Source organism: Talpa europaea (assembly GCF_964194135.1).
Source record: "Talpa europaea genome assembly, chromosome: 7".
NCBI lineage: Eukaryota > Metazoa > Chordata > Mammalia > Eulipotyphla > Talpidae > Talpa > Talpa europaea.
The window spans coordinates 121,240,255-121,251,472 of NC_140074.1; the positions used below are offsets into that span (position 1 = coordinate 121,240,255).

Sequence of the window (11,218 nt, forward strand, 5' to 3'; positions counted from 1 at the left end):
GGCAGCTTCGCAACCCAGCCCTCAACCGCTGCGCCACTGGGGAGGCCCTGCTTCACATTTTGTAACTTATGAAAACATCTTAAGATCTGAAGAAATGTTGGAATATCTTCCCAGGAAAGTAACACACCCATGGCTTATAACTGAACATAATTTTGGAAATTCAAACAAAAACCATTCATGAATACCAAGTTAGGAAGTCTTGAATATAATTATTCCTGAAAGAATACGTAAGAAATTGATCATTATTTTGGTTTCCAGGGTAGAAAGTGGGGGCAAGGATTTAGGGTGAGAAGGCAATGTACTATGCATTATATGCCCCTTATGTGCTAATAATAGCATCACTAGAGACATGCTTATTTTTTAAATTAAAAAGAAAAGATAGGGCCTCCCCGGTGACGCAACGGTTGAGCGCTGGGTTGCGAAGCTGCCCGCGGCCTCTGCAGCGCCGGTTCGATCCCCGGCTGCTCCCCGGCCACCGGAGGAGGGTCCCACATGGCGTGCAGACCTCTCCTGCCGCCCGCTGCTCCCCTCAGCAGTGTACTTCGGTCCTTCTGCCTGCTCTGCTCCCCGCTCTGGCTCTGGTGAATTCTCTCACCCTCCCGCACTTCTGACTGTACCCAGTGCATGTATAAAAACAAAAACAAACAAACAAACCAGCAAACAAATAAATAAAGCATGCCTCTATAAAAAAATAAATAAATAAATAAATAAAAAAAATAAAAAGAAAAGATATAAGAATAAATTAGTTATCGTTCAGGGCATGTCTCAATCACAGCTTAACATGAGGGAAAAGAGAAAATCCCCTTGCTCCACTAGATTATCTAACCCTACTTTTTCTGAAGTTCTTTTATCAAGAAACAATTTTGGGGCCTCCCCGGTGGCGCAGCGGTTGAGCACTGGGTTGCAAAGCTGCCCGCAGCCTCTGCTGCACCGGTTCGATCCCTGGCTGCTCCCCGGCCACCGGAGGAGGGTCCCACATGGCGCGCAGACCTCTCCTGCTACCCGCTGCTCCCCTCAGCAGTGTACTTCGGTCCTTCTGCCTGCTCTGCTCCCCGCTCTGGCTCTGGTGAATTCTCTCACCCTCCTGCGCTTCTGACTGTACCCAGTGCTTGTATAATAAATAAATTAATTAATTAATTTAAAAAAAGAAACACAATTTGTGTTTCAAAGGGTAATATCCTTAAATATGTAAATATAACTTGAATCATCAGTAGAATTTATTGTCAGTCTAAGTAGAAACTGATCAGATCCTTTTCTATCTTCACAAGGAGTATGACGCAGATAAATACTGGACTTCAGAAGGATATGCAGAAATGAACAAAAAGAAACTGGGAAATTTATAAACAATTTACTTATTTCACAATTGCTTGCAATCTGCCTTTACCAATGGATACAAAAAACAAACAGCTGTTTAAAGTGACTTCACATTCCACTAGACAAACATGCCAATATTTTACCAGTAACTATGGCTATATTCAAAATACAATGACTTTCTATGTACTCTTCGAGGTAGAATGAAAGAGTTGGAATTTTCTTTTTTACTTAATTGAGAAAGCTAAAATTTCTATAAAGCTAAGTGTCTACTGTGTTATGATGGACAAGCATAAAAGCTAACTGAATCACATAAAACACTCAAACTTGGGTCTCCCTGGTGGTGCAGGGTTAAAGTCTTAGCACTATCAAGCTATTGCCAGCCACTGCAACATGGGGTATGGGGCATGGGTTTGATCCTCAGCCAGGGAGCTAACCCACACGGTACAGCAGACCTCTCCTGTTTCACCCACTGCTGCCCTCAGCAATGTATTTTGGTAGAACTGCCTGTTCTGCTCTCCAGTGAATCCTTTCACCTCCCCACACCTGTGGCCTACACCACAGCTCTTATATGCATGAATGAATAAAAATAATATCTTTTAAAAAAAATAAGGCCTCCCTGGTGGCGCAGCGGTTGAGCGCTGGGTTGCGAAGCTGCCCACAGCCTCTGCAGTGCCGGTTCAATCCCCGGCTGCTCCCCGGCCACCGGAGGAGGGTCCCGCATGGCGCGCAGACCTCTCCTGCAGCCCGCTGCTCCCCTCAGCAGTGTACTTCGGTCCTTCTGCCTGCTCTGCTCCCGCTCTGGCTCTGGTGAATTCTCTCACCCTCCCGCACTTCTGATTGTACCCAGTGCTTGTATAAATAAATAAATAAATCTTTAAAAAAAAAATTGCCTTGCTATCCCAGGTCTTTAAAAAAAATGAAATAAAAATAATAACGAAAACATTCACACTTACTTGCAAAATATGTGATCACATTTTGTGGAAACAGGCTCTTTGATTAACTCCAGACTAGAAAGAGAGAGAAAAAAAAAGAACATAAATGAGGCTCAATAATTTATTTAAAAATAAATACACCTTAGCAAAGAGGTTCAAATTTAAGTTTCTATATCTGAGTCAAGGTAAGGCTGTAAATTCATTCAATCAACATTTATTAAAAATCTGCTGTGCTTGGAACTAAAAATACAACAGAGAATATGACCCTTACCTTCACTGAATTTCCAGACAGAGAAGCTGAATATATTAATCTTTCCAACACTGCATACTATCATTAGCATTTAAAAGATAAGCCGATAACTACTTCACATTAATTAGTATTCACTGATAGGTTTTTGAACTGTCACTGCAGATGTATATCCTATGTTTTAACTAGAGTTTATTTATTTATTTATTTTAAAGATTTATTTGTTTATTTATTTATATAGCACTGGGTACAGTCAGAAGCACGGGAGGGTGAGAGAATTCACAGAGCCAGAGCGGGAGCAGAGCAGGCAGAAGGACCGAAGTACACTGCTGAGGGCAGCAGCGGACAGCAGGAGAGGTCTGTGCGCCATGTGGGACCCTCCTCCGGTGGCCTGGGAGCAGCCGGGGATCGAACTGGCGCTGCAGAGGCTGTGGGCAGCTTTGCAACACAGCGCTCAACCACTGTGCCATCGGGGAAGGCCCTTAACTAGAGTTTAAATTTCACAAAAACAGGGCCTCCCCGGTGGCGCAGCGGTTGAGCGCTGGGTTGCGAAGCTGCCCGCACCTCTGCGGCGCCGGTTTGATCCCCGGCTGCTCCCCGGCCACCAGAGGAGGGTCCCACATGGCGGTGGCCCCACATGGCGCACAGACCTCTCCTGCTGTCCGCTGCTGCCCTCAGCAGTGTACTTTGTTCCTTCTGCCTGCTCTGCTCCCGCTCTGCTCCCGCTCTGGCTCTGTGAATTCTCTCACCCTCCCGTGCTTCTGACTGTACCCAGTGCATGTATAAACAAAAAACAAAAAATAAATAAAACATGCTTCTATTAAAAAAAAAAATCAGCTTTATAAAAAAATAAATAAAAATAAATTTCACAAAAACAGAAATTTCTTGTGGATTCCCCACACCACTTCTTTTGTGTATGATGGCCTTTTTATTTTAATTTTCTTAATATGAAAAATTTTAAGCATTTATACACATAATAATAAAATGAACTCCATGAACTATCACCCAGTTTCAAGAATTTTTAACTCATTAGCCAATCTTGTTTCACCCACCCAAAGCCCAGATTATTTTATAGCTAATCCCAGCTGTCATATTAGTTATTCTTTATTTGAGAACATCTTTATTTTTTTTAAAGATTTATTTATTTATGCATACAAGAGCTGGTTACAGGCCAGAGATACGGGGCGGGGGTGTGGGGTGAGAGGATTCGCCAGAGATAGCGGGGAACAGAAAAGGCAGGCAGACTGAAATACACTGCTGAGGGGAGCAGCGGGAGAGTCAGGAGAGGTCTGCTGCGCCTTGTGGGTAGCTTCCTGGCTTGCAGGGGAGGGCTGCAGAGGCTGCAGATAGCTTCACAGTACTGCGCTTAACCCTCCTTGTGCCACCAGGGAGGCCCTATTTGAGAACATTTTTTTTGTTGTTGCTTTTTAAAAAATATTTATCTAGATTTATTATTTATAAAAGATTTATTATTTATTATTTAGATTTACTATTTATTATTTAAAAAAGAGTACAGACCAGAGATGTGGGAGGGTGAGAGGATTCACCAGAGACAGAATGGGAAGCAGAACAGGTAGAAGGACTGAAAGCACTGCTGAGGGGAGCAGCTGGCGAGATAGGCGAGGTCTGCTGCGCCATGTGGGTTGCTCCCTGGCTGGCTGGGGATCGAACTCATGCTGCAGAGGCTGCAGATTGCTTCATAGTGCGGTGCTTAACTCCTTGCGCCACCAGGGAGGCCCAACACTATATACTTTTATATCACTTCAGGAGGTGCACCATGTTTGGTTTGATTACTTTATAAAAATAATGTAATAAATATTCACTAAAGAAAATTTGGAAAATAAATAAATCTAGATAAGTATTAAAATTTTAAGATAAGAAAATACATCACCAAATTCTCATCCTTACCTAACTATAAAAATCTCAAGGTCCTCTGAGATTAACTCACATACTAATATAACAAGGACTTGCTGAGCACCTGCTACATGTAAGCACTGTCTTGAGAGATGAAAATACAGGTGTAAGCAAAATAAAGCCTGCCCTTATAGAATTTATATTCTAGTTGTGATACATAATTGACCACAGGGTGGTCAGGGAAGGTCTCTGAGAAGACCTCTGAGAAGATAACATAGGAGAACAGCTGAATAATGTGAGGAAACAAGATTTTTGACAATTGGGTGAACATTCTAGCAGAGGGAACAATTTTGCTTTTTGGAGAATATCAAGAAGGCCAAGGTGCTGGAATGGAATGACCAAGGGGAGCAATAGTAGTAAAAGAGGTCAGAGAAGTAGCTGAGAACCTGAGCAGGTGAGAACCTATAGCTTTTATTCTGGACAAGAGCTTTAGAAACTGGTTTTAGGTAAAGTTCAGGCAGGACATCAAAGAACAGGTAACCTGGAATGTGGTTCTTTTCATTAAATGTTTAACATTTTAGAATAGGATCACAAGAAAATCTGGGGGACAATAGACTTCTTGTGAAGGGATTGGTAACACAACTCTTGTAATCATGGGGTTTCTGACGCATCATGGGGCAATGAAAAGAAAAGCACTAGAATGAGCCTGAAGGCTGCATTTCTAATACCTGTTCTCTCTCTGTGTCTCTCTCTCTTTATTAGCAGAGCAATCTCAGGCCAAGTACTCCACCTGAACCTCAGTTTTCCTCTCTGTCATCTATCCCCCCTACCAGTTCTTCAGTTCTTTGTGAGAATAAAATTAAATGCTCCTTGGGAAAATGCTCACCTTAGGTGACTTGTACCTATCTTAGTAGTATTATCAGCACCAAATGTGATTTAAAAAAGAAAAACAACCTGACAAAGAGAACTCTGATTTGTTACTAAATCACTATTCCTGAGATAAGCTATATATCAAAGAGATTCTCAATAAAAGAGAAATTGGATTTAGCGATGATACCAGATGGCTTTCGTTCTCACCAATGACTCAATTCTGAAATAATTATATTTCAGTGTGGTAATTATAAGCCAAGTTTTACAAACATACTGCAAACACAAACTTTGAACAGATAAAAACTCTTAATATGTAAAAAGGTAACAACTATCCAAGGAAGAGCTTGAAAAGGAGTTGGAAATGAAAAGAAATTTAAATGTTTCTTTTCTGGATGCTGATGAGAGTAAATGTTTACTAAGAAATAGTTTCAAATATTTTACACACTTTACAAACTAGGCAAGATTTGAGACTTACTGCATATTTGTATTTTGAGTTTCCAATATGGATAAGTGATTGGGGAAAAAAGCTGGATTTGTCCATCTACTAGGACACGTTATTTTATTTATTTATTTATTTTTGCATAGAAGAACTGGGGTGTAGGTCAGCAGTGCAGGGGGTGAAAGGATTCACCAGAAATAGAGTGGGTATTAGAACAGGCAGATCTACTGAAATACACTGCTGAGGGGAGCAGCGGGAAAGACAGGAGAGGTCTGCTGCACCATGTGGGTATCTCCCTGACTGGCTGGGCATCGAACTCATACTGCAGAGGCCTGGATAGCTTCATAGCGCTGTGCTTAACCCCTTGTGCCACAAAGGAGGCCCCAGGGACAAATATTTTAGCAAATTCTTCTGAAAGTCAAAATTTTACATAGTGACAAGTAAAAAATTAGAAAGAACTACCAAATACCAGGGGGAAATGCCAATGGTGACTCAGAGGGCAGCAGAAAGAATTTACCTGGAGCAATCTAAAAGCTACCATAAGCAACACTGTTTGCGGTCATCATCAGGGATCATTTATTAAAGCATAACTTCAGGGCCTCCCCGGTGGCGCAGCAGTTGAGCGCTGGGGTGCGAAGCTGCCCGTGGCCTCTGCAGCGCTGGTTCGATCCCCAGCTGCCAGCGAGGGTCCCACATGGCGAGACAGATCTCTCCTGCCACGCCTACTGCTCCCCTCAGCTGTGTATTTCATCAGTCTGCCTGTTCTGTTCCCTGCTCTTGCTCTGTGAATTCTCTCACCCTCCCATGCTTCTGACTGTACCCAGTGCTTGTATAAATAAATAAATAAATAAATAAATAAATCTTTAAAAAATAAAATTAAAATAAAACATAACTTCAGGGGCCTCCCTGGTGGCGCAAGGGTTAAGATGCAACCTATAAAGCAATCTGCAACCACTACAGCACAAGTTCGATTTCCAGCCAGCCAGGAAGCAATCCACATGGTGCAGCAGACCTCTCCTGACTTGCCCACTGCTCCCCTCAGCAGCGTACTTCAATCTGCCTGTTCTGTTCCCCACTCTGTCTCTGGTGAATCCTCTTACCACCCCCCACACACACCTCTGGCCTGTACCCCAGCTCTTGTATGCATGGATAAATAAATCTTTAAAAAAAAAAAAAAAAACTGCAAATTACACTGCTTAAAAAAAGAAGTGAAGTAGGTATGATTCCTATTCTCCAATGGCTGATATGAGTTTAAGGTTTAACAAGGCCTAGCATGAGCAATTATAGTTTAAAAACCAAAGTCCATCTAACAGAAGACACTAAAAAAATAAGGAGCTTGAAAATACACAACAGTTGACTGAAAACGAAAATTAACTTCATTCCTGCATCTTTAATTTTTATGTATCTGAGTGTTTTAATGGATTGTTTAATTTGCCAGATTGAGAAAGAACATTACATTTTTATGACTGAGTCCCATGGAAATGTAAAATAAATGGGCCCAAATGCCATATTGTTGAGGACTTTTTGATCTCTCTTAGTAATTATTATGAGTAAGTTTTGTGCTTTTTTCAAAAACAATTATTTTTCCACACTGTCATTTCCTGCTTCTCTGGCTCTGTTCTATAAATTAAGCTGTAAATCTTATTTAGCTCTTGTTTTTGTTTAGCTGAAATGTTGAGGGGCAAGGGAGAAGAGGGTTACTTATAAATCTTATAACTCTCTGAAAACACACTTGCATTTTCTTTAATCTTATTTAATTCACTCCAAATATGAAAAACAACTTTCATGAAGCATAAAGAAAAATTTATTTGAATTTACTCTCCTGTAAAGGTAAGGGGCAATAGGTGCAGCTTTTCCATTTATTTTTTTTAAAGATTTATTTAACCATGCATACAAGAGCTGGGGTACAGGCCAGAGATGGGGGGGTGACAGGATTCACCAGAGACAGAGTGGGGAACAGAACAGGCAGACTGACTGAAATACACTGCTGAGGGGAGCAGCAGGCAAGACAGGAGAGGTCTGTTATACCATGTGGGTTGCTCCCTGGCGGGCTGGGAATAGAACTTATGCTGTAGAGGCTGCGGATTGCTTCATAGTGCGGTGCTTAACCCCTTGAGCCACCAGGGAGGCCCAGCTTTTCCATTTATTGAGTATTGCCCACAACTAACCATCACCATATTAAAAGCCACTAACCCATTAAAAACCAAATTTATTATTTAGTACCTTCAATAAATGATTGCCTATAATTGAGTAGCTACTATGTCCCAGGTACTGTTCTAATCACTGAGGAAATGAAAGAAACAAAATAAATACTTGTGCTCTTGTGTTCATATTCTGCGTGGGCTTAAAAAAAAAAGGATAAAGAGTGTCAGTAATGAGTTATGGAGAAAGAGGACACAGAGAACAGGGATACTTAAGACTGTTGGGGATGTTACCATCTTTTTTTTTTTTTTTTTTTTTTTAAAGATTTATTTATTTATTTATTTATACAAGCACTGGGTACAGTCAGAAGCGCAGGGAGGGTGAAAGACTTCACCAGAGCCAGAGCGGAGAGCAGAACAGGCAGAAGGATCAAAGTACACTGCTGAGGGGAGCAGCGGGTGGCAGGAGAGGTCTGCACACCATGTGGGACCCTCCCCAATGGCCAGGGATCGAACCGTCGCTGCAGAGGCTGCGGGCAGCTTCACAACCCAGCACTCAACCGCTGTGCCACCGGGGAGGCCCAGGATGTTACCATCTTAAATAAAGTTATCTGGAAATACTTCTTTGAAAGGGGAAATTTCAAGAACGGTTTGTGAGCCATGCAATTATCAGGGGAAGAACATTCCCGGCCAGAGGGAACAATAAGCATAAAAACTCAGAGACAGAATAAGTCACATGACTTAAGAACATTCAAGAGGCTCGAATGACCAGAGTAAAGAGAGTAAGCTAGGAGAAGGTAAGCAGTAATTCTTCTGAATTTCCTTGCTGGTTTTTCATCAATAGATTATGAAGTAGAGTTTTTAATTTATTTTGTATTTAGTTACCACAAAGATCATCTAGTGACTGTATAGGGTTTATAGCCTTTGTTGTGTTATGGACCCCCTTGAGGAACTAGTCAAATTCATCTTAGTGTAAAGTGTTTAAAGTGCACAAAAGGGCTTCCCTGGTGGCGCAAGGGGTTAAGCACCGCACTATGAAGCAATCCGCAGCCTCTGCACACAAAGTTTGATCCCTGGCCCACCAGGGAGCAACCCACATGGCGCAGCAGACCTCTCCTGTCTCACCCACTGTTCCCCTCAGCAGTGTATTTCAGTCAGTCTGCCTGTTCTGTTCCCCACTCTGTCTCTGGTGGGTCCTCTCACCCCCCAGTATCTCTGGCCTGTACCCCAGCTCTTGTATGCATAAATAAATCAATTAAAAAAAATAAAGTACACAAAAAATATAATTATACAAGAAACTTACATTGAAATACAGTTCTAGGGCCTCCCCTGGTGGCACAGCGGTTGAGCACTGGGCTGCGGAGCTGCCCGCAGCCTCTGCAGTGCCAGTCGGATCCCCGGCCGCACCCGCTGCTCCCCTCAGCAATGTGTTTCATCAGTCTGCCTGTTCTGTTCCCTGCTCTGGCTCTGGTGAATTCTCTCACCCTCCCACGCTTCTGACTGTGCTTGTGTAAATAAATAAAAATAAATCTTTAATAAATAAATAAATATTTGTTAAAAAAAAAAAAAAGAATTCCTGGATACAAGAGAACTTTCTAGGGTGATGGAAATATGCTGTATCTTTAAAACTGCCTTATGCAGATATATTAATATATGCCTGTCAAAACTCACTCACTCGTACACTATAGTGTACACTTGTACACTGCATTTCACTCTATGTCTATTACACCTCAATTTTTTTGCATCTTGAATATTCTCATCCCCTTTTATTTTGTAGGTGAAGAAAAACAAAGGCTCACTCAAAAAGCCAAAGATTTGCTAAAGGTTTTGAAGACTTGCCACACTCTTATTTAAACATATAGGGCTAGTTTCAGCCAAAGGTTTGAAGATATACCCACTCACAAACACCAATCATTCAGGATCTTATTTTACCATTATTAACTATGTCCATTTTAAGTAATCAAGCTAGTTTTAGAGTAATACAGTATATTAACTAGTCACTTTGCTATACATTCTATCCCCATGATTGATTTATTTTGTAACTAGAAGTTTGTACTTTTTTGACCCATTTCACCCTTCCTCCAGGCACAAATCTGTCTGTATCTGAGTGTGCTTTTTGCCTTTTTTATTTTTAAAGATTCTGATTTAATTCCCTTAGCATAATGCCCTTAAGTTCCATCCATGATGCTTTAAACGGCAACATTTCATTCTTTTTTTATGGCTAAACATTATTTTTAATAGCCAATGTTAATCTTTTTTTTTTAAAGATTTATTTATTATTTACTTATTTATACAAGCACTGGGTAAGTCAGAAGTCGGGAGGGTGAGAGAGCCAGAGCCGGGAGCAGAGCAGGAAGGACCGAAGTATACTGCTGAGGGGAGCAGCGGGCGGCAGGAGAGGCCTGCGCACCATGTGGGACCCTCCTCCGGTGGCCGGGGAGCAGCCGGGGATTGAACTGGCACTGCAGAGGTTGCTGGCAGCTTAGCAACCCCGCGCTCAACCGCTGTGCCACCGGGGAGGCCCGCCAATGTTAATCTTAATAGACATTATAACTTTTTCCTTACTATGTAAGGTCAATTCCATTCATTTGCCTAGAAAATAATTATATAAGGAAGAACTGCTAATGAACTCTTCAGTTGACTTACCAGATTGGACACTCTAAAATTTTCTGCATAGCATTAAGAACATTTTGTACTTCTTCAATTCGATCTGTAGATAAATCCATTTCTTCCTGTTCCAATGAACTTTACACACAGATTTTAAGTGTCCTTTTTAAATAAGAGAAATTTAAGATCACAGTACTTTAAAAATTATACCAACCATAGAACTAATGCCAAAGCCTTAATTTTAAAAATTACAAAAGTTGTCTTTTTTTTGTAATTAAGACCATTTGGTTTCTCTACTTTCCACAAATAGCCTCCAACCCCTTCCTTTTGGTCTTTTTCTTAAAGCCACAGTGGGTTGATTGGATGAGTGTGTGGCAGGAATCTCAGATTTCTCCAACCATCCTGGCTGTTTTTTGTTCTTAAAATCAACAACCAAAACAAAACCAACATCAAACAATTGTGCCCCATGCCTATCTTTCCCCAGCGTTTCCCACTGACCTGCACTGATCCTAGACACATCCCTCTCAGCAGCATCTGGGGCTAAAAGATGTCCCTCTCCCTTTCCCTCTAGTCCTTTCTCAGTAAGGCCTTTGAATTAATTACTTAAGGATTATCCCTCCCACAAAATCCTGTCTTGCCTGAAAAATTCAGGCCCCATTATCGTCCTTAGAGTCCCCTCTTACATATACCAAACCGTGTTTTTGTACTAGAGTGTCTCCCTCAAAACACATTCCAGTTCCTATCATCAGGACGCCCTTCAGACACACGGTGCCCCTCCCCGCGACCCACTAGAGGACACCCCCATTCCCTACGA

At 41.6% G+C, this 11,218-nt stretch overlaps 1 protein-coding gene across 1 annotated transcript in view; it reads right to left on the reverse strand.

Annotated features, from left to right (window-relative positions):
• BRCA1 (BRCA1 DNA repair associated) overlaps positions 1 to 10,523 on the reverse strand; it is a gene marked incomplete at its 5' end in the record, with an annotated part of 61,559 nt that extends 51,036 nt beyond the window's left edge. The window contains 2 exons of the mRNA XM_084238308.1: positions 2,268 to 2,321; positions 10,444 to 10,523. Coding sequence (XP_084094434.1) covers positions 2,268 to 2,321; positions 10,444 to 10,523 — 134 coding nt within the window. The remainder of the gene's footprint in view (positions 1 to 2,267; positions 2,322 to 10,443) is intronic.
• Positions 10,524 to 11,218: the final 695 nt, after the last annotated feature.